Source organism: Centruroides sculpturatus, unplaced genomic scaffold (assembly GCF_000671375.1).
Source record: "Centruroides sculpturatus isolate CEXI.00-Female unplaced genomic scaffold, Cexi_2.0 scaffold351, whole genome shotgun sequence".
NCBI classification, from domain to species: domain Eukaryota; kingdom Metazoa; phylum Arthropoda; class Arachnida; order Scorpiones; family Buthidae; genus Centruroides; species Centruroides sculpturatus.
Window position 1 is genome coordinate 458,334 of NW_019384531.1, and position 23,761 is coordinate 482,094.

The 23,761-nt window shown below is 26.4% G+C and overlaps 3 protein-coding genes across 3 annotated transcripts; 1 reads left to right on the forward strand and 2 right to left on the reverse strand.

Moving 5' to 3' along the window:
- The first annotated feature begins 675 nt into the window (after positions 1–675).
- On the forward strand, positions 676–9,749 carry LOC111623050 (acidic mammalian chitinase-like). The gene is made up of 16 exons (XM_023365531.1): positions 676–915; positions 3,929–3,995; positions 5,347–5,610; positions 5,880–6,058; positions 6,147–6,271; positions 6,347–6,470; positions 6,548–6,733; positions 6,805–6,924; positions 7,332–7,596; positions 7,683–7,980; positions 8,055–8,178; positions 8,251–8,375; positions 8,467–8,776; positions 8,850–8,969; positions 9,041–9,233; positions 9,307–9,749. Exons 1-16 carry the CDS (start codon positions 913–915, stop codon positions 9,507–9,509), a joined length of 2,706 nt encoding a protein of 901 aa, XP_023221299.1. The 5' UTR covers positions 676–912; the 3' UTR covers positions 9,510–9,749.
- A 630-nt stretch (positions 9,750–10,379) lies between these two features.
- On the reverse strand, positions 10,380–12,137 carry LOC111623032. The gene is made up of 9 exons (XM_023365512.1): positions 12,108–12,137; positions 11,934–12,032; positions 11,705–11,857; positions 11,509–11,625; positions 11,279–11,419; positions 11,175–11,201; positions 11,025–11,069; positions 10,875–10,940; positions 10,380–10,797 (listed from the first exon to the last, which is right to left on the reverse strand). Exons 2-9 carry the CDS (start codon positions 11,970–11,972, stop codon positions 10,381–10,383), a joined length of 1,005 nt encoding a protein of 334 aa, XP_023221280.1. The 5' UTR covers positions 11,973–12,032; positions 12,108–12,137; the 3' UTR covers position 10,380.
- Positions 12,138–16,003: 3,866 nt separating this feature from the next.
- Positions 16,004–17,761, reverse strand: LOC111623033. Its single transcript, XM_023365513.1, has 9 exons — positions 17,732–17,761; positions 17,558–17,656; positions 17,329–17,481; positions 17,133–17,249; positions 16,903–17,043; positions 16,799–16,825; positions 16,649–16,693; positions 16,499–16,564; positions 16,004–16,421 (listed from the first exon to the last, which is right to left on the reverse strand). The coding sequence occupies exons 2-9, from the start codon at positions 17,594–17,596 to the stop codon at positions 16,005–16,007; spliced, it is 1,005 nt and encodes a 334-aa protein (XP_023221281.1). The 5' UTR covers positions 17,597–17,656; positions 17,732–17,761; the 3' UTR covers position 16,004.
- Positions 17,762–23,761: the final 6,000 nt, after the last annotated feature.

A 23,761-nucleotide genomic window follows, 5' to 3' on the forward strand; every position in this document is an offset into this window, starting at 1 on the left:
GAAGATTTAAGAAAAAAATTCTTTTAAATTTCAAATAAACTGAATTAATTCTTAATTTTATTTGAAAATGAAAATGATTCGTGAAGAAGTAGAACGTTATCTAATATTAAAATTCTTTGAGTCGTAAATAACATTAAAATATTCATTGATCATCAAAAAAAGAACAATGAATCATTAAGAATAGTTTAATATCAGTTGAGGAGGAGTAAAATTCTTCAAAAGATTTTTTTGCTAATTTATTATTATTTTGAACCATTTGGATCTTCTTAAACATTATGTCACGATTCAATTGTCGATCACGTTTCGTTTTACAAAAGATTTTCTAAACGAAGTCACTTCCTGAATGCAATGAAAAATTCGGTCATGTGTTTAGATGACTTACATCGTAAAATTCTTATTGTCATCTTAAAATTACACATATTATATAAAGGTAGCAAATTAAAAAGGGTTAGGCAGCGTAGAGTAAAATGTACCCACCCTTCTGCAAGACCATGCGTATCTTATGTATTATTTATTAACGTTTAAATAATTCGAAAAAGTCTTAATATTTATACGTATCATTTGATTTACGATAATTTGATTAATTTATCTAAAGTTTAATATATATATAATTTCAATTGGTTAGAGTCTAACAGGTCTTGTTCTCTGTATACTTGTACACTTATACCGCTGTATGATCACCCAGTTTCTCGTATGATGATTGGTGAATAGTTTGATCATGTGATCGAGTATTCGTGATGTTCTCTTAAAACTACTGTACCTGTTCTTTTGACGGTTCAGTGCTAATGAGAAGAACCGTAGAGGAGTGCAAGACTGTTACAGCAGTTGCAAGGTTCTATTACTACCTTGCAAATTATTAATATACGAACATCAAAGGATAAAAGATAATTTTTTGGATAATAACAGACTGCAATGGTGAGTAACTTCTTCCTATTTTCATTTTTTTTACACCAGGAAAATTAAACTAGCACAATTAAAACATAAAAAAAAATAATATATTAAAGTGAGTGGAGGCATTTTTAGTATTTTTCTAATTAGAATTTTAGTATTTCCTGCTTAAAAGATGCTCTAACTTCAATATTTATTTTAATAAGTAAGCAAAAATTAAATTTTTATATAGAATATTTCTGTAAGACGTTTGTTTCCAGTGTAAAAAAATTGATTTTAAAATTGAAAATTGAGAATTTATTATTAATTACGAAGCATGGAAAAATATTTTAACTAAAAATTTCGATTTAAAATAGATATTACACAAATAGATTTAAGTTTATTAAAGTTTCTGGCTTACTATATATATGTATGTTTGTATATATTTGTGAGGGTTGAACACAGATAGTTAACCTAATAATATGGTCCATTGCGTAAAAAACATTGTTAGGCTATGGATTAAAATAAAATTAATTTTGATCTATATATAGGAAAAATGTATTATTATATGACTAATTTTAGAGTAGAAAGTGACAAATATCTTCTTAAGATATATTGTAATTGGAATCTTCCTGAAAATCGAGGAAGATGCAATATCCGGATCTTCTGCTACAATAATCTTAAGATATCCTTCTTCACGCATGCATGAATGTTGATTATTCAATGCCATCCTTACCTACTTGAAGTAAATAGGAAAGATTAAAAAAAGAATATCCTGATGTGACCTTTGATGCTCTGCATTTGGATCTATTTTTTTTTTCGTTTTTTCATGTTTTAAGTTTTTATTTTGTACGAATACAAGTCCGAGTAGTTTCTACTCTATAAAGACTAGAACGTCAAACATTTCCTTACATAAATATTCAGAATTTCCAGTATTTTTGAGACATTTTTAAGGAAAAGAAATGATATTTATGCATAAATATCGTGTAAAGATATACCTAGATTAAGAGAACTGTTATGAATGACCATATGCGTATTCTATTTTTAAAATAAGCGAATAATTATTATTAGGTCATTGTACTAAGTGAGAAAGATCCGGTGTATTTGAATCACAGAGTACAACTATAAAGAAAAGAAGAAAAAAAAAAAATATATATATATATATTAAGGTTAATCAACTATGCAACTGTCGAACTGAATAAGTTATACCAAGAATAATGACGTAAACAAATTTGGAAATTTAGAACGATTGAATGGAAGTTATATTTGTTTCTAATGTAGAGTAAAGCAAAGCTCATTCTAGATTATCGATACGATAATGGTATTGTTTTAATGTATCAGCGGTGTTTGTCAAAGCAGATTTTCGTTTGCAGGAACAGGAAGAATGGTCCAAGGCCACTCACACGGTCGCAAACACAGTAACCTACTAAACACTTCCCTCACAAAATTCAGTAACTGGTCCTTATGTACAGTACCTCAGGGTATTTGGAGAAAGCCCTGTTAGATATATAATTTGCAGGAAAGTTAAGCTCGTTGGGTCATAATGCTAAAAAACTCGTCTGAGAGAATTGAATGTTCATTCTTATTTAGGTTTCGAGAAGATATAGGACATTTACTATCATAAAAAGTAGTTTAATTGGAAAGTAAATTGTAAATGAATGTTTAAATAGAAAATATTTTATTCAACCTTCAGGAAATTTACAATTCAATTTTTCTTATTTTTTCCAAGTTATTTATATTTTCATTTTATTGATAACAATAAAAAATGTAACAAGATAAAGAGATTAGCGTTGATTGATACTCGATTACTCATTTCGAAATTTTGCTTTCTATTAATTTTATTTACAGTCCAGTCACGTGTTGAATTAATTCATTAAAAGACGGATTATATTCGCGACAAAATCTAGAAAGAATCAACATAATTTTCACTTTAAAATTAATTTTCAGGTGGTTTTTTAAAATATCCTTCCTTGTTGCTTTATGAGAAATTTAACCCCTTTTTTCAGGTCAGGGAATAATTTTAATAAGTCCTGATTAAAATCACTTTTCTATAATGCGGTTTTGCAATTCTATAATATAATAACAGTTTATATACTTATATAAATTAAACTTATGTTTTAAATTATTAAAATATTAAAAAAATTAGATTATATTGTAAGCATAAAATTCACATTTATTATGTCTATTTTTCTGTATTTTAAGTATAAAATCCATCACTTTTTGTGCTAAATTTTGTATTTCGAATACGAAATTCGCCATTTATGTGCTTACAACACTTTTAATTAATATTTTAAATACAAAATTCTTCATTCTTGTTTCACTTCGTTGTATTTTAAGTTAAAAATTTACATTTATTTTGCCATTCTCTTATATTTTAGAAACGATATTAACTACCTTTTTTAAGTGCCATACTTGGTATATTACAACTAAGAAATGATCCCGTGTTAAATATTAATAAAGGAAGAAAGTTTAAATAACTTATCCATTAATTGAAAGTTTTTGGCTGAACGATCTCAAATATTACTCGAGGCGAAATATTTAAACAATACCGAATATTTCCTGTTTGTTCGTCGAAACAGTAAAATCATCATAACTTTTTGTTACTAAGAAGAAACATTATTATACACGTCAAGCTTGCTTTCTCATGATTAAAGAAAGTTCCGCATTCTGTACACATTCGTATCTCAGGAAAAATCGAAGTTTTCTTTTCTTTTTTTTTCTTCTTTGTCATTTTTTTATTTACCTAAAAATCTGCACATTTATAACCGCATTTAAAACATACGTATATCAGGTTATTTACAAATGGAACAGGATAATTTTAGTTGAGTTTATTCATCTGTAAAAGATGCACTGAAAAACTTTAACCAAAACTAAAATATTCTTTTATAATTATACCTGTACAACTACGATGCCATTTATGACCCAATGTCATATATTACAACCCCCTTTAGAGCGTGTTAAAATGTCACGCGTTACATAATTAATATAATATATATTTTTTTTTATTGTTTTATATTCAGAATGTATAACAATTTATATCTTTTCTTTTATATCTTTCTAGGGTTTAATAACAGTTATAATACTAATATTGTGCTGTACAGTCGGAAATTATGCAGAAAGGCGTACCAGTAAGTATATTTGAAACATTTTTCTTTTGCAGACCATTAAAATCTACATGTTCTACTTCATGCAGGTTTTAAGGTTGAAGTGTCTGGCATGAGAGGGTAGAAAGTATATATAGGTGGGTGTATAAAATGGCCTATTGTTTTTGAGTAATCTTCGATTGTTTTTGTTTCATTGTCTAACTGACAAGATATGTAATCTATTTATTGGCATTGTTTCGAAATCGCTCATAAACTGAAATATTTTTATAAAATGCTTCTATATATATATATATATTTCTACCTCTTATTGTAAATATAACCTGTATATATAAGTCACACGTGTTTAGAGTAGAATTCTTCTTACTATAATAGTGCAAAATTAAAATTCATATTTTTGAAGTATGACAATCGATAATTACTAGGGAGAGTAATACATCCTTTTTCTAGAATCACCTAGTTTTTCATAATCACGTGATTTGAGGTCAAAGATTTTTCTTTACGATTGAGGTTAATAAGATCAGTGTGATTTTCCGAGGTCAATGAAATTCTAACAATGTCAATTTGTATATTCACTAATATGTTTACACTCTAAATATACACAGCAAATATGCGAGAATGGAAATATTTTGCAATTTTCAACGAAATAAACACAATAAATTTTATACTAATTAGAGTGGATCAGTGTTAACGAAGCATTTCATTCATTTTCTAAAAAAATGCGAGGTCAAAAGTTCAATCTTAATGAAATATATTGATGGATTGCTTACGAAATTTAATGTGCGGATGTGCATGTTTTAACATTTAAATGACTGTAAATTAAGGGAAGTGGACTCTAAATTTTGGTTCATAACTTTCTTTTTAGGTCATACTTTCTCTATCGTCGGGCAAATGCGATGCAATCATGATATGCTCTGAGAAGTGTCTATACGGGGTGGAGCATTGAACAACATAACAATTGTATAATTTTCTTAGAAATATTTCATGGCTATCAGAATAAAAAATTTAAATAAATGGATTATAGGAAATAATCATTAACCTATTTGCATATTAGGATGATTGCTTTAATGACACTAAGAAATATTTAAGTTAAAGTGTACTTTAATATACCTACCTTCATTTATTAATTTTATTATAAAAATAAAGGGTGGAATAAATGCTTTTCGGTCAATTTAAATAGTTGTTTCTTAATAAAATGTTAAGAAAATCTTTTACTTAATGTAAGTTAAATAGGATTTATTAGGAAATATAGGCTAATAGAATATGTCAAATTTGGTTGCATGCAACTAAAAGTCGGCAAGTTAGAATCATAATCTATTTTGAAACGTAAAAGGTGAAGCAATTAAAACTAATTTTTTTCCACTTTTTTTAATTATAGGCTCCAAAACCAATAATTCTAAGAAAATAGTATGTTATTATACGAATTGGTCTCAATACAGACAAAAAATTGGGAAATTTTATCCGGAAGATATACCACCAAATCTATGTACTCATCTCATATTCGCTTTCGGATGGATGAAAAAACATAAAATATCAACTTTCGACGCAACAGACGATTCTAAAAGCGGAAAGAAAGGAATGTACGAAAGATTGGTGGATTTAAAAAATAAAAATACCGACCTCAAAGTATTACTTGCAGTAGGTAAGTAGAATTTTTCGTACTTATTCCCTCGGGCAATTGTCAGTATTTAAAGAGTTGAATGGCTTACGTGCCCTTTAGTAATTAATCTTGCGACAGGAGCAACTAGTGGAGAGTTGATCCATGTTCCAATTACTATGTTTTACGTGGGAAAATTTTATTGTATTTTCGTAAAAGAAAAAAACACTCTTACTACTATTTTATATATAAGAATATATGTATTGTTAAGTGAATTAATTAATTAAATAATTTATTTGAATGATTTTTTTTAGGTGGTTGGTCCTTTGGCACGCAAAGATTTAAGGATATGGCTTCTAATAGATATAATAGACAATTATTTATATTCAGTGCTCTTAAATTCTTACGAGATCGAAATTTTGATGGATTAGATGTCGATTGGGAATTTCCTCGTGGAGGTGACGATAAAAGAAATTTTGTTTTATTATTAAAGGTAAATAAAATAGTATTATTATTTAATTAAATATATAAATATAACTTTTCCTAAGTCTAATAAATTTGGATATTTTCATAATTTTTAGGAATTACGTGAAGCTTTCGAAGAAGAAGCTAGAGAGAAAAAATTACCACGTTTATTGCTCACTATTGCAGCTTCAGCTGGTGCTGAAGTAGTAAGAGGAGGTTATGATGTTCCTGCTGTTGCAGCGTAAGTGTTAAATAATGCATTAAAGAAGTGAATTTTTTTTTATTAAAATAAGATATTAACAGTAATTTATTCTAGTTATGTCGATTTTATTAATATTATGTCATACGATTTCCATGGAAAATGGGAAAGCCAAACTGGTCATAACAGCCCATTGTTTGCTCCTCACAACGAATCAAATTGGAGGAAACAATTGTGTATGGTTAGTATCTATTTTTAAATGATAAATTTTTAATAATAATTTAAATATTTATTTAATTTTTACTTTTTTATAAAAAGGATTTCGGTGTTAAAATGTGGGAAAGATTAGGCACCCCTAAGGATAAAATTGTAGTCGGTATAGCTACTTATGGTCGAAGCTTTACTTTAGCTAATCCATCTGTTAATGGAGTAAATGTACCTTCTCGTGGAGGTGGTAAAGCTGGCGAATATACTCGAGAAGAAGGATTTTTATCTTATTACGAGGTAAGAACTACCATATCTTTCTTCAAATAAATCTCTTTATTGAAATAAAAATAATAAAAAATTTTATTTAGATATGCGAAATGTTGAAGAAAGGTGCAACTTATGTTTGGGATGACGATATGAAAGTACCATATGCATATTTAGGAGATCAATGGGTTGGTTTTGACGATGAAAGAAGTATCAGAAACAAGGTAATTATTTAAGACTAAAATTCTAATTTCTTAAATCGAATAATTACTTCGTTAGCACAAAGGGAGTTAGCATGTTTGTTTTTAAACAGAAAGTAGGAGTGTTATTTAATGGCAACAATACGGAAAACTAACATTTGTAAACTGGAGTATTGACCTAAAAATTCATCCAAGCCGTTCAATTGATGTATACTTTAGTTCGTATCTAATTGTATATTTTTATATAGGATTTGTCTAATCTTATGGATAAACTTAAGGGTGGTATCGGTTTAGGGAATAAAGGAGGCAATTCAGGTCATTGACATTAAGAAAGTTCATGTATAACCATGTGGAAATATAATCTATACATAAGAAAAATATATTCTAAATAAGTTAAAGAAATAAGATTTAAAAAAAAAATTATTAAATAGATGAAATGGATAATTCAAAATGGATATGCCGGAGCGATGGTTTGGTCCGTAGATATGGATGATTTTAAAGGAACATGTATACCAAAGACGTATCCATTAATTGGAATTATAGGTGAAGAATTATTGAATAAACCAAAGAGACCTCCAACGAATTTAGCATCTTTTGGAAATAAGAGGCCAAAACCTGTAATTAAAGTAATTTCTACAACGTCTAAAGCAATTGAAGCCAAAGAGGACGTTGCAACTGAACCACCACCCGAGTCAAGTAAGAAGTTCAGTTTTAGAATCTGTATTCAATTCAATTAATTAATAAATATTAATATTAACAGTTTAATAAATTATAATTTTTAGCTACCAATGCTAGAATAGTTTGCTACTTTACCAGCTGGTCATCGAAAAGAGCATCTTTAGGGAAATTTACTCCAGAAAAGATCGAACCTGAACTCTGTACGCATATTATATATGCTTTTGCAACTGTTAAAGATTTAAAACTTCAAGCGATAGACGATGGAAATAAACAAGAAAAAAATATGTTAACTCAGGTATTAGCACTTAAAGATAAGAATCCCAACTTAAAAATTCTTTTATCTGTTGGAGGATGGCTAGCGGGAACGGGACCTTTCAGAGAACTCACAAAATCAAATTATAGGTGGGTTAAATAAAATTAAATTTATAAATATTAAAATTTATAAAAATTTTTTAAAATAAATTTTTAAATTTTAGGCAATCGCTCTTTGTTTTTAATGTAATTGAATATTTGAGACAAATGAAATTTGATGGAATAGATATTGCATGGGAATTTCCTCGTGGTGCAGAGGATAAAGAGAAATATACTAACTTGATTAAGGTAAAAAATAATTTAAAATTCAAATGAGTTTTAGATATTTAGATGTAATAAAAAATTATTTTTAAAATACAGGATTTACGAGAAGCTTTTGATGGGGAAGCTAGATCTTCAGACAAAGCGAGATTACTTCTAACTGCTGCCGTTCCTGCAAGTTTTGAAGCAATTGCCGCCGGTTATGATGTGCCAGAAATAAACAAGTAAATTTTAATTTAAATATTTAAAATTTTATATAAAATAGTGATGTATTTAGGAATTCATAACGCTAATTTAATTATGTAAATTTTATAGATACGTCGATATGCTAAATGTTATGACATACGATTTTCATGGAAATTGGGAACGCCAAGTTGGACATAACAGTCCTTTGTTTTCTCTATACAGTGCTAGCGCTTATCATAAAAAATTAACTGTCGATTTTAGTGCTAGCGAGTGGGTTAAGAAGGGAGCATCGAAAGAAAAAGTGTTAATTGGAATACCTACATATGGTAGAACATTTACTCTAAGCAATACAACTCTAACGGATATAGGAGCACCTGCTATAGATGGAGGCAAGCCAGGGAATTACACTAAAGAACCTGGTGTCCTTGCATTTTATGAGGTAAGCAACACGCTATTATATTTTAATTTATTTAAAAAATTTCAAAGAAAATAAATTTGATTTTTTAATTAAGGTCTGTGATATGCTTAAATCCGGTGCAACATTAGTGTGGGATAATGAACAAATGGTACCTTATGCATATAAGAATGACCAATGGGTTGGATTTGATGACCAAAGAAGTCTTAAATTAAAGGTATATTTTTAATAATTTTACGTAAATATAGGTTATGATGTGTATATTTTTAATATGATCATATCCAACAGGTGCAATGGCTTAAACAAAATGGATTCGGAGGTGTTATGGTTTGGTCAATCGACATGGATGATTTTAGAGGATCTTGTATGGGAAGTAAATACCCATTAATAAACGCTGTTAAAGAAGAGTTAAAAGGCTATAAAGTAGCTAATTTAGAAGCACAAAGTAGCAATGTTCATAACGCGTATGGCCAAGTCATTGGTATGTATAACAACGTTCATAATACTAGTTTCTTAAACAGTTTTCTTAATTGTTTTCCACTTTTCGGCAACAGATAAAAATGAAGTAATCTGCGAAGAAGCCGATGGACACATCAGTTATCATGCTGATAAAAAGGACTGTGCCATGTACTATATGTGTGAAGGAAAAAGACGTCATCACATGCCTTGTCCTTCTAATTTGGTGTTTAATCCTGACGAAAACGTATGTGATTGGCCCGAAAACGTAGAGAGTTGTAGCAACTTTAAATCGGGTTGATGATACATAAATATATTTGTTTTTTTAATTCATGTTGACATTGAAGTGTTTTCAAACGGTTTCAGCGCCGAGAGGATTTTTAGCCATTGAAATGGTTTTATTTTTATGATAAAGGAATCTTTTCTATTTACGGATTTCAAAAATTTTCCATTTGCCGAAGTAGAAGGAAGTTCGACGGTGATGATATTTTTTTATGTGATACAATTAATAATATTCTTAACTTTGTGATAAAAAATTCGACTCTACATTCAATTTATTGTTTTTTATTATTTTAAAATTTTGTAAATTAATATTTCATAAGTAACAAATCTTTCTAAATATAATTTAAAAGAAATTATAAAAAAGTTCAAAATATAAATTTGTAATTTATATGAAAAAAAAAGAATTAACATGAAATTCGTCATTCCTTTTAAAGGATAAATTAAGGATATGTATACATTTATATATTATTTTAATTTATAGAACTATAAAGAGTCGTTATCGATACTAAATTATATACAAAATATCATATTTAAAAGTTAATATAAAAAAATCTCAACCAATTATTGAAATATTTATGCAAATTGATTGTTGTTTTGGTAGGGAGATTCTAAAATAAAAGTGCTTTATGGTTGTTAAAAAAACGATATTTTGTATTTAATTGTTGGTGTAATAGTTTTTAATCCGTTAATAATAAAATTTTCTTTAAGATTTCATTAATTTTATTTAAAATATCACTTAAAAACACCCGAAACAAATATAAACCTCATAGAATTAATGAAACAAAAATGATAAAAATTATATTAAATACTGAATATTACATTCGTTTACATGTGAAAATAATAATAAAAATGAGATCGTGTTCCAAATGAATGAAAAAAACATGCAAATTTTATAACCAACCTCCAATTTCTTTGACAGCTCTAGCGATTTCTTTATGAACCATATCGCTTTGATTATTTATATATGAGGGCTTATACACCGAAGTTGTCGTAACACTAGAAAATCGTACATTTGGTTTAAAGAAAAAACCGTCACAGTGTTTATAACGGTCTATATTAGTTCTATCGTTCGAAGACGTTACGGGTGTTACTCTGTTTTCTGATCTGCTACGGTTTATAGATAATTGTTTCTCTTTCCTTTCTGAAGAACGACTTCTACGAATTACAGTTCTTTTAGATTGTGGTAAAGGTGGATATTTCCAAGCTACAGGAATCTGTCGAATATTTTCGTCTTTATCGTTACTGAAACGACCAGAATCTGTGTAAGTTTCTTCTTCAAATTCTGGTAATGACAGATCTGAAGTAGGCTATAAAATTTATATAAATTAAACTCAAATTAGTTTACTTTTATAGTAAATAAATTGTGTTAAAAAACACAAAATACCTGATTTTTGAAATTGTTTTTAAAATCTCTCAATTGCTGATGAAGTTTATCACATTTTTCTTTTAACTAAAATCAAATATATAATAATTTATCTTTTAATTACATTGAAATTAATAAAGAAAAATGACAAAAAAAAAATTCTCAACTAACTTCTTTCTCTGTCTTTAATAAATTCATTTTATCTTCTTCCATTTTCTAAAATTATTTTAAAAAATAAAAAGTTTTAAAACATTGTACATACTTTTATAAACTTAAATCTACTGATATTTTTTTTTCTTTTTAATTGGTTTAAATACTCACTTTAATCGTGTCACGAAGGTTATCTACCTGTAAAATTAGAAAGAAATAAGTTTAAATGATATAGGAAGGCAATTAAGTAATTGTTTAGACGATGTTTTAATTACTTCTTGCAGTAATTTAATGTTCTCTCTACTTTTAGTCTGATATTCTCTAAGGGCCAGCTGTACATCTAAATACATTTCCTTCCATTTTCTGACTTCGACCCACAATCTATCATTTGGAGCAACTTTACATTCGTGAAATTTCTGCAAATTTATGTAATTAGAAATAAATTTTTTAAGTATGTAATTGTAAATAATTAAAAATATAAAGCTTACAATATATAAATACTTACATCTTCCATACAATTAATATCAAATCCAGCTTCTTCTAACTCACATTGAATTCGAACCCGATCAGCTGATCTACAGCAACTTTCCAATAAAGTGTTGATGAAAGTTAAAGATGCTCTCTGATAATTATTTGAATAAAAGTACTTTAAAATGCGAGAATTTTAATAAAAGACAAGCAAAATTTAGATAAAAATGTACCTGAAATACAATAGAATTTTTCCCTCCTCCATTCAGCATTGATACCAGAAATTTAAATCTAACAGATTCACCAAATATTAATTTGACAGATGACATCGCTTCTAATAATTTATTTGATCCATTTACGTGATGTTTACAGCATTTAGTCAGTATCTAACGAGAATTAACTAATCAGAAATTTGAAAAAAACATATATATATATTATATATTTAGAAAAAACAATTCTTACTTCAATGGCCACAATTCTTGTCCTTAAAAAATTGCTCATGATGCTACAAGCTAGTGTAGATAATGCTGTAGCATGGTTAATTAAACAATCCAACGTTTTCTGATATCAATGAGAAGAAAGATTACATACAATACGTATATATAAAATTAATGAATATTTGTATTAATTACATACTTTATGAACAGAAGCTGCTTTTAACGTCAATAAACAAATATATTCTTCATTCTGAAATTATAAAAATTAATTTAATTTAATGTGTAATTGTTTCATAATATACCTAACAGATGGCGCTGTGATAGTCAATGTCTATCGATTCCCAATAAAATTTAAAGACTAATGTACTGTACAGTACTTTATACAGTTGACCCCCCCTATAACACTGTTGATAATTCCGTGTTATATGAATTCCATGTTGTACTAGTCACTTATATTTTACAAATACGTGTGCCGGGCTGTGAACGGCTCACGTATTTGTAAAATCTAAGTGAATCGTACAACATGGAATTCATATAACACGGAATTATCAACAGTGTTATACGGGAGTCTACTGTATTTATTATTATTTATTCACGAAATTTAAAGTATTTGTTTACTTATTTGTTAAGTATACGTTTATGATCTTTCGTTTTATAGTAATAATTAAATTCCTTTCTAGTATGATTCTTAATATTTTTTCGCTCCCCAAAAATCTATTTTTGTCTTTTTGGAGAGTGATATCGTCCTTTATCATTCTCACAAAACTGATATTTTTAAAATAATTTTTAGACAAAGTCACAAGTGAAGCATTTTATTCTGCAGTATCGTGAGGTTTTCTCAGTATACATCACAAATGACTAACTAGAAAAGTTAGAAAATATTTATATATTCAGTCATTTAACATGCTTACTTTTTTAATAAAACATTACTATTAAAGTTAGAATTCGAATGTTTTCGGTATTTCTTCCGTGTTGACATTAAAACACTAGTAAATCCAAGTATGTAAAGTGTCTAAATTATTTATTAAAAAATTTGCCTTTTTAAAATGTTTATGATTTCGTATAGTTTTAAATTTCCTTATACATAATAAGTTTTTTTGATAAGATTTATTCTACAGTTAATATTACAGAAGTAATAAAATACGATTAAATACTGACTCTAAATTTTGGCTAAATATATAACCACAGTTATAGAGATTTTGTTTGTGAGTATCGAAGAGTATTCTATTGTTTTCCGAAATAATCAAATTTTCAAAGACTGTTTGAAGTTATTTTATACTATTTTTGTGATCTCTATTATCATCAAATAAAAATAGACAACGTATTGGGTTAGAAATAACACGAAATATATAAAATATAGTGGCTCACCATTCCCTATATACAACACTACAGTGTATTTATACACGCATACCATTAATTCTACATTTGATTATATTTATTAAGTTTTGAGATAGGAAAGACGATAGGGAGGGCTTTCCCCATAAAACATCATTAAAATGCATTGTCATAGGACATAAGTATGTCCGCAAAGTTTCAGCTTTCTCTCTTAATCCTCATCTTCTAATATAGATGAGGATCATCAAAAGATAGTGCAATCTTCACATTTTTCTTTCTTACAAGCTTGAAATTCTTATAATTCCTTACTTAGAATTGACATCGAGCTATGAAGTGAAAGATTTTTAAAGAATAAAGGTCTTTTCGTTGAATGGAGAATATTACGCTAGTATTTATTAAATTATAAAATAATAATTCATATAAATTCAGGCATTAAAATTTATAAAAATAAAAATGTTCAATTTTTATCATAAATTAAATACTACTTCATATCTTGAAAATTTAACCAAATGAAATAAATATATTTCTATGAAAGTCAGTGAAAATTTGTTTAGATAAACTTGATATATATTGAGATTTATGTATAAATTTTTATATGAATAAATCTTAATATATACATATGCGAGATTTAATACAATAAGCATACTCATATATTAATTATAAATGTTTGAGATTGCAACAAATCTCAATAAATATTTATTGAGATTTATTATAATGTATATATATATAAAGTTTTATACATATATCTATATATATATACATAAATCTCAATTTATGTATATATAAGCATAGACATAAATTTCAATATTTACATACAAACTTCAACAAATAATCAGCAAAATGTTAAGAGAAAAGGAAAAATAAAAATAAAATTGAATAAGCTATAAGTTTATAGAAAAAAAATCAACTGAAAAATATTAAATGCTCTTATTTTTAAAATTCTCTTTAATTAATTGTTCCCACATTAAAACTTATCATCAACTGTAAAATATATATAATTTAATATCAGTACATCACAAAATGCTTTAACATATGCAGAAAATTAAACGTTATTTTTAAAAATAAACAATCCAAATTATTAATAAAGAATATAATTTTTATTTTTACTATAGTTAAAAAATGACTGGAAACAGATAAAATATAATAATGAAGCTCATTTTAAACAGTTTTAATATAATTTTATACTTTAAAAATAAATATTAAATAAATGTACAACCGAATTCTAATAACAAATTATCCTTATATCTATAAATATTATAAAATATTGAATAATTTTGATTAAAGATATCGAAGAAAGATGAGAGAATTTTAGAAAATATAATTACGTTATTCCTAAAGTTTCAATTATTATATTTAATGAATTTATTGGAAATATACTGTAATTTATAAATTATTATGCCAGTAATTTTTACAATTGCAGTTGTAATTAATGTATAATTTGAAAAAAATAAATAAAATTATATGGTATACTTAGAGGGTGGCTCAAAAGTCAGTCAACCGTAGTAAAATTAAATTGCAATTAATTAACTAAATTAACCAAAAACAATATACTTAATTTAGTTAAATATTCATATTTTCACAATTCTGTAAAGAAGAAAAAAATGTTGTTCTATACTTAGTTTGCAATTTATATTCACGAGTGTTGCAGGACACACGCAAAATAAAATGCGGTTAATTGACTTTTGGATCATTCTGTACTTTTATTAAAAGTTAAAGATTAGATATCAAAATGTAAATTTATATTAGAATTTAATAATACCGTATAATATAATTTTTAAAGTTTTAAAAATAGAATTTTCTGGAATCAAAAATTTTTTCCGGTTAATTTAATACAAAAAATAAAAAGAATAAAATTGTTCAGAAAAGTTTTCTTCCTTATTTTTATTCGGAGCAATTTATTTTATAATATCCGAGAAAGAAATTTCACATTTTGTTACACTAGTTTTTTATATTACATTATAATGATACCAATTTTTCTCTTTAAAAATGTTTTTTATTTGTTTAAGAGAAAAAATGTCTAAAAATATATAAGTTAAAATAGGAAATAAAAATAAAAACTAACTTCCTATACAATTTCATTCTGATAGACAGATGTATGAAAAATTTCCTGCCTCCATATAAAACATTTTTGATTTTCAAAACAGAGATTGTTGCTCAAAAATTATGTGAAGGAAAGCTGCTGTAGTAAATTACATACGTTATATATATATATCACATCATTATATATGTATATATAATGTTAATGTTGTAATACATTAAAACCCGTCTTAAACGAAATGTGTCGATATCGGTCAAAATTTTATTTTTTTTTAACAGATTTTCGTTTTATATAGGTTATATTTTATTAAATCTTTAAGAAAAAAATAGGCGAGAAAGAGTTATATCATTATTGCAAAGTTTTACGGAGAATATAATATTAACAAAGAAAAACGAGTTGTTCCACTTTCTCGGCAACATTTAAAATTTTGGTGGCGCCATCTGTTATCATATATTATTAAAAAGCTTATTAGATTTCTAACTATTATAAAATTTAAGCTTAATTTTGAGGGTAGGGACGAGTTTTATAAAAACAATTGTAAATGCTAATACAGTAGAACCTCGAAAACTCGTCCNACACCCGAAACAAATATAAACCTCATAGAATTAATGAAACAAAAATGATAAAAATTATATTAAATACTGAATATTACATTCGTTTACATGTGAAAATAATAATAAAAATGAGATCGTGTTCCAAATGAATGAAAAAAACATGCAAATTTTATAACCAACCTCCAATTTCTTTGACAGCTCTAGCGATTTCTTTATGAACCATATCGCTTTGATTATTTATATATGAGGGCTTATACACCGAAGTTGTCGTAACACTAGAAAATCGTACATTTGGTTTAAAGAAAAAACCGTCACAGTGTTTATAACGGTCTATATTAGTTCTATCGTTCGAAGACGTTACGGGTGTTACTCTGTTTTCTGATCTGCTACGGTTTATAGATAATTGTTTCTCTTTCCTTTCTGAAGAACGACTTCTACGAATTACAGTTCTTTTAGATTGTGGTAAAGGTGGATATTTCCAAGCTACAGGAATCTGTCGAATATTTTCGTCTTTATCGTTACTGAAACGACCAGAATCTGTGTAAGTTTCTTCTTCAAATTCTGGTAATGACAGATCTGAAGTAGGCTATAAAATTTATATAAATTAAACTCAAATTAGTTTACTTTTATAGTAAATAAATTGTGTTAAAAAACACAAAATACCTGATTTTTGAAATTGTTTTTAAAATCTCTCAATTGCTGATGAAGTTTATCACATTTTTCTTTTAACTAAAATCAAATATATAATAATTTATCTTTTAATTACATTGAAATTAATAAAGAAAAATGACAAAAAAAAAATTCTCAACTAACTTCTTTCTCTGTCTTTAATAAATTCATTTTATCTTCTTCCATTTTCTAAAATTATTTTAAAAAATAAAAAGTTTTAAAACATTGTACATACTTTTATAAACTTAAATCTACTGATATTTTTTTTTCTTTTTAATTGGTTTAAATACTCACTTTAATCGTGTCACGAAGGTTATCTACCTGTAAAATTAGAAAGAAATAAGTTTAAATGATATAGGAAGGCAATTAAGTAATTGTTTAGACGATGTTTTAATTACTTCTTGCAGTAATTTAATGTTCTCTCTACTTTTAGTCTGATATTCTCTAAGGGCCAGCTGTACATCTAAATACATTTCCTTCCATTTTCTGACTTCGACCCACAATCTATCATTTGGAGCAACTTTACATTCGTGAAATTTCTGCAAATTTATGTAATTAGAAATAAATTTTTTAAGTATGTAATTGTAAATAATTAAAAATATAAAGCTTACAATATATAAATACTTACATCTTCCATACAATTAATATCAAATCCAGCTTCTTCTAACTCACATTGAATTCGAACCCGATCAGCTGATCTACAGCAACTTTCCAATAAAGTGTTGATGAAAGTTAAAGATGCTCTCTGATAATTATTTGAATAAAAGTACTTTAAAATGCGAGAATTTTAATAAAAGACAAGCAAAATTTAGATAAAAATGTACCTGAAATACAATAGAATTTTTCCCTCCTCCATTCAGCATTGATACCAGAAATTTAAATCTAACAGATTCACCAAATATTAATTTGACAGATGACATCGCTTCTAATAATTTATTTGATCCATTTACGTGATGTTTACAGCATTTAGTCAGTATCTAACGAGAATTAACTAATCAGAAATTTGAAAAAAACATATATATATATTATATATTTAGAAAAAACAATTCTTACTTCAATGGCCACAATTCTTGTCCTTAAAAAATTGCTCATGATGCTACAAGCTAGTGTAGATAATGCTGTAGCATGGTTAATTAAACAATCCAACGTTTTCTGATATCAATGAGAAGAAAGATTACATACAATACGTATATATAAAATTAATGAATATTTGTATTAATTACATACTTTATGAACAGAAGCTGCTTTTAACGTCAATAAACAAATATATTCTTCATTCTGAAATTATAAAAATTAATTTAATTTAATGTGTAATTGTTTCATAATATACCTAACAGATGGCGCTGTGATAGTCAATGTCTATCGATTCCCAATAAAATTTAAAGACTAATGTACTGTACAGTACTTTATACAGTTGACCCCCCCTATAACACTGTTGATAATTCCGTGTTATATGAATTCCATGTTGTACTAGTCACTTATATTTTACAAATACGTGTGCCGGGCTGTGAACGGCTCACGTATTTGTAAAATCTAAGTGAATCGTACAACATGGAATTCATATAACACGGAATTATCAACAGTGTTATACGGGAGTCTACTGTATTTATTATTATTTATTCACGAAATTTAAAGTATTTGTTTACTTATTTGTTAAGTATACGTTTATGATCTTTTGTTTTATAGTAATAATTAAATTCCTTTCTAGTATGATTCTTAATATTTTTTCGCTCCCCAAAAATCTATTTTTGTCTTTTTGGAGAGTGATATCGTCCTTTATCATTCTCACAAAACTGATATTTTTAAAATAATTTTTAGACAAAGTCACAAGTGAAGCATTTTATTCTGCAGTATCGTGAGGTTTTCTCAGTATACATCACAAATGACTAACTAGAAAAGTTAGAAAATATTTATATATTCAGTCATTTAACATGCTTACTTTTTTAATAAAACATTACTATTAAAGTTAGAATTCGGATGTTTTCGGTATTTCTTCCGTGTTGACATTAAAACACTAGTAAATCCAAGTATGTAAAGTGTCTAAATTATTTATTAAAAAATTTGCCTTTTTAAAATGTTTATGATTTCGTATAGTTTTAAATTTCCTTATACATAATAAGTTTTTTTGATAAGATTTATTCTACAGTTAATATTACAGAAGTAATAAAATACGATTAAATACTGACTCTAAATTTTGGCTAAATATATAACCACAGTTATAGAGATTTTGTTTGTGAGTATCGAAGAGTATTCTATTGTTTTCCGAAATAATCAAATTTTCAAAGACTGTTTGAAGTTATTTTATACTATTTTTGTGATCTCTATTATTATCAAATAAAAATAGACAACGTATTGGGTTAGAAATAACACGAAATATATAAAATATAGTGGCTCACCATTCCCTATATACAACACTACAGTGTATTTATACACGCATACCATTAATTCTACATTTGATTATATTTATTAAGTTTTGAGATAGGAAAGACGATAGGGAGGGCTTTCCCCATAAAACATCATTAAAATGCATTGTCATAGGACATAAGTATGTCCGCAAAGTTTCAGCTTTCTCTCTTAATCCTCATCTTCTAATATAGATGAGGATCATCAAAAGATAGTGCAATCTTCACATTTTTCTTTCTTACAAGCTTGAAATTCTTATAATCCCTTACTTGGAATTGACATCGAGCTATGAAGTGAAAGATTTTTAAAGAATAAAGGTCTTTTCGTTGAATGGAGAATATTACGCTAGTATTTATTAAATTATAAAATAATAATTCATATAAATTCAGGCATTAAAATTTATAAAAATAAAAATGTTCAATTTTTATCATAAATTAAATACTACTTCATATCTTGAAAATTTAACCAAATGAAATAAATATATTTCTATGAAAGTCAGTGAAAATTTGTTTAGATAAACTTGATATATATTGAGATTTATGTATAAATTTTTATATGAATAAATCTTAATATATACATATGCGAGATTTAATACAATAAGCATACTCATATATTAATTATAAATGTTTGAGATTGCAACAAATCTCAATAAATATTTATTGAGATTTATTATAATGTATATATATATAAAGTTTTATACATATATCTATATATATATACATAAATCTCAATTTATGTATATATAAGCATAGACATAAATTTCAATATTTACATACAAACTTCAACAAATAATCAGCAAAATGTTAAGAGAAAAGGAAAAATAAAAATAAAATTGAATAAGCTATAAGTTTATAGAAAAAAAATCAACTGAAAAATATTAAATGCTCTTATTTTTAAAATTCTCTTTAATTAATTGTTCCCACATTAAAACTTATCATCAACTGTAAAATATATATAATTTAATATCAGTACATCACAAAATGCTTTAACATATGCAGAAAATTAAACGTTATTTTTAAAAATAAACAATCCAAATTATTAATAAAGAATATAATTTTTATTTTTACTATAGTTAAAAAATGACTGGAAACAGATAAAATATAATAATGAAGCTCATTTTAAACAGTTTTAATATAATTTTATACTTTAAAAATAAATATTAAATAAATGTACAACCGAATTCTAATAACAAATTATCCTTATATCTATAAATATTATAAAATATTGAATAATTTTGATTAAAGATATCGAAGAAAGATGAGAGAATTTTAGAAAATATAATTACGTTATTCCTAAAGTTTCAATTATTATATTTAATGAATTTATTGGAAATATACTGTAATTTATAAATTATTATGCCAGTAATTTTTACAATTGCAGTTGTAATTAATGTATAATTTGAAAAAAATAAATAAAATTATATGGTATACTTAGAGGGTGGCTCAAAAGTCAGTCAACCGTAGTAAAATTAAATTGCAATTAATTAACTAAATTAACCAAAAACAATATACTTAATTTAGTTAAATATTCATATTTTCACAATTCTGTAAAGAAGAAAAAAATGTTGTTCTATACTTAGTTTGCAATTTATATTCACGAGTGTTGCAGGACACACGCAAAATAAAATGCGGTTAATTGACTTTTGGATCATTCTGTACTTTTATTAAAAGTTAAAGATTAGAAAACAATTATACATATATCTATATATATATACATAAATCTCAATTTATGTATATATAAGCATAGACATAAATTTCAATATTTACATACAAACTTCAACAAATAATCAGCAAAATGTTAAGAGAAAAGGAAAAATAAAAATAAAATTGAATAAGCTATAAGTTTATAGAAAAAAAATCAACTGAAAAATATTAAATGCTCTTATTTTTAAAATTCTCTTTAATTAATTGTTCCCACATTAAAACTTATCATTAACTGTAAAATATATATAATTTAATATCAGTATAAATTATGAGTAGATAATTGATCTTTTATTGTGTATTCCTATTTGATAACAATGAACGTTTGTCACTGATTAAAGACTGTTTATTTGAAAACTATGTAAGATATATCATTTAAATGAATTCTTTTATTTTTAAACACACAGTTTTTATTATTAACTTTCTTTTAATACATTTATTTGATAATTAAATTTTACATTAGTAATACTGAAAATATGATTAAAGACATCACTAGAAAATTCTGTTCTGAAGAATGTGGAAATTTTGTTTTTTTAAATATTAATTTGCTAGATCGATTAAATTCATTTTAAAAATAAATTCATATATATNTTAAGAAAAAATAGGCGAGAAAGAGTTATATCATTATTGCAAAGTTTTACGGAGAATATAATATTAACAAAGAAAAACGAGTTGTTCCACTTTCTCGGCAACATTTAAAATTTTGGTGGCGCCATCTGTTATCATATATTATTAAAAAGCTTATTAGATTTCTAACTATTATAAAATTTAAGCTTAATTTTGAGGGTAGGGACGAGTTTTATAAAAACAATTGTAAATGCTAATACAGTAGAACCTCGAAAACTCGTCCCTCGATAACTTAGCACTCCGGATAACTGGTCCACACCTTGGCAGGGCGAAAAAATCCTTAGTTAATTAATTTTCATTATAGACAGCTTGTACAGTATTTTCTGAGGAAATACTCGTACTTATTTTTTTAACCCCATTCCCGATAACTCGGCATTTTCACAAACTCGGCCACCCTTCGGTCCACATTAGGTCGAGTTTTCGAGGTTCTACTGTAACGACAAAAATCGTCATTAAGTCCCATCCTACTGGAGATACACGCGACCCCGTTTATCTCCCCACTCCGTCAACTTTTAACCACCAAATTTTAATAGAATCAATTCCTCTAATAAACAAACCTCCTCGCAAAATATCAGGAATTTTCGACAAAATGCACAAAAGTTATTAAGCTTCAAACAGGGTGAACAAAATCGTCTACCCCTCACACACATATCCATACATATAGAAAAAAACCCGATTTTTTTCCATTTTTCTACGTTTCAAAGTGTCCTAAGTCCAAAAATTTTAAAATCTTGGAGGGTCATTTTTTGATCGATTGCTATACTTTCCTCTGTTATATATAATAGCCGGAAAAGTAAAAATGACAAACTAATTATTTTTACGAAGAAGCTGATCATCATTCGAGTCCGCAAGTTAATGTATTAATTATAGAATTTGGCTTTTGTTACGCCAAAAAATTATACTTTATTATTCAGATTATGTTATATTGTTGGTAATCAAAAATTCTGTTTTCGCGTTAGGTAGATTTCCGGCTTATAATTGTATTTCATACAGCAAATCGTTCTGCACAGACACTTATTTATCGTTTAGACAGGTTCGTTTCAGACAGGTTTTACTGTATATTTATAATGATAGTTACATATCTAGGGTATTATCGCATCTCTTGATAAGATGATGTCCGAACCAATTATAAATGTGGGGGGATGATTCGTTCCTAAAACCGTAAAAACATATGAATAAAATCGATAAAAAAATAAAAATAGATTTTTTACCACTTATCAAAAGAAACTTAAATTTATGTCACTTTCGTAACATAAAAGAATAAATCTTGGGACTTCTCGGCTTGAATCTCGGATCAAATAACCTCGCTTAGCTATACTGTAAGTGGGCCTGATTATATCTATTAATAATATATTTTGCCTCCTTGTTCATTTTTTAATGTATTTATATTTAAAACTTTAAAAAAGTATGTAAAAAAATTAAACTTAAAACATATTTTGAGGTTATTATCTAACATAATAAGGGATTTTAGCCATTAAAATTTTTTCCCAATTTTCACAAATTCTTTGAATTCTTCTAAATTTTACTATTCTTGCATTTTGATTAATACAGACGGTATACTGAATGTAATATTATAATCTGTAATGCGCTACGAATTTAGGGACCTTAGACAAAATAAATTTTGGAGGTTTGATAGGATACGGTAATGCAACACGTGGGCAAGCTGTTATAGTGGAGGAATCCCGGGATGCATCTACCCTACTTTCTATGAAAAAAGTATTTAAAGGTTATGGCCCCCTGTTTAAAGGTTAGAAGTGTGAAGAAAACACGGAAAACTCCACGTAGCCAGCCTATTGACCAGGCGCGAACCCACGACTAACTACTTGTATTTTTATCCCCTTTACCACTGGTAGGCTAAATCTGAAACATATTTTTAATTTTAAATAGACACACTTAGTGTCTATTTAAATATAATCCAGGAAAAAATAAAAATTAATCTTTATTTTTCCTGGATTATATTATATAACAATAGGAGACTATATAAAAAAAACATTCAAGATCCCTTAGAATGGGATTGTTAAACATATTTTCTATAGTGTGATATACTGTACCATTTATTATATGTATAATTTCATTAGCTTTGAAAGAATTCAGATATCTTTAAAAAATAAATTACGAGTATAATAAATCATCAGACTATCAAATCTATAAAATTGTTAAGGAATAAGAATATTACTTAATAACTAAAATGTGGTAATTATACTGCTATATTACGAACAATAATTTATGTTTATGAAATAATTTATGACATGTAACTTTTGACTTAAGTTAAATTATTATAATTTTAATGCCTTATAAAATGGATAAATGCTATTGAAAATAGTTAAGGTAATCTCATTATATAAAATCTATTTATTTTGTAAGTCTAATTACTATAAAGGAATGAATTTATGTTAAGAACTCTTTATTAGATGATTCTAAAAAATCTATTAATCTATTCTTAATTTTAGCTATTTATTTAAATAATTAAATGGTTTTAATTTTATTATTTATACGCATAAATTGATGAAAGTTAAGTTCAGACCAC

What these genes read in the sequence shown, in the direction of transcription:
- LOC111623050 (XM_023365531.1), top strand. An exon ending in ATTTTGTTTTATTATTAAAG is followed by an intron (nt 6,059 to 6,146) that starts GTAAATAAAATA and finishes CATAATTTTTAG; the next exon opens with GAATTACGTGAAGCTTTCGA. An exon ending in GATTTTTATCTTATTACGAG is followed by an intron (nt 6,734 to 6,804) that starts GTAAGAACTACC and finishes AATTTTATTTAG; the next exon opens with ATATGCGAAATGTTGAAGAA.
- LOC111623032 (XM_023365512.1), bottom strand. Translation starts at nt 11,972, where the DNA reads ATGAGCAATTTTTTAAGGACAAGAATTGTGGCCATTGAA. An exon ending in AAAATTCTATTGTATTTCAG is followed by an intron (nt 11,626 to 11,704) that starts GTACATTTTTAT and finishes AATAATTATCAG; the next exon opens with AGAGCATCTTTAACTTTCAT. An exon ending in TATTAAAGACAGAGAAAGAA is followed by an intron (nt 10,941 to 11,024) that starts GTTAGTTGAGAA and finishes ATTTGATTTTAG; the next exon opens with TTAAAAGAAAAATGTGATAA.
- LOC111623033 (XM_023365513.1), bottom strand. Translation starts at nt 17,596, where the DNA reads ATGAGCAATTTTTTAAGGACAAGAATTGTGGCCATTGAA. An exon ending in CAAGAATTGTGGCCATTGAA is followed by an intron (nt 17,482 to 17,557) that starts GTAAGAATTGTT and finishes AATTCTCGTTAG; the next exon opens with ATACTGACTAAATGCTGTAA. An exon ending in ATATTAATTGTATGGAAGAT is followed by an intron (nt 17,044 to 17,132) that starts GTAAGTATTTAT and finishes ATAAATTTGCAG; the next exon opens with AAATTTCACGAATGTAAAGT.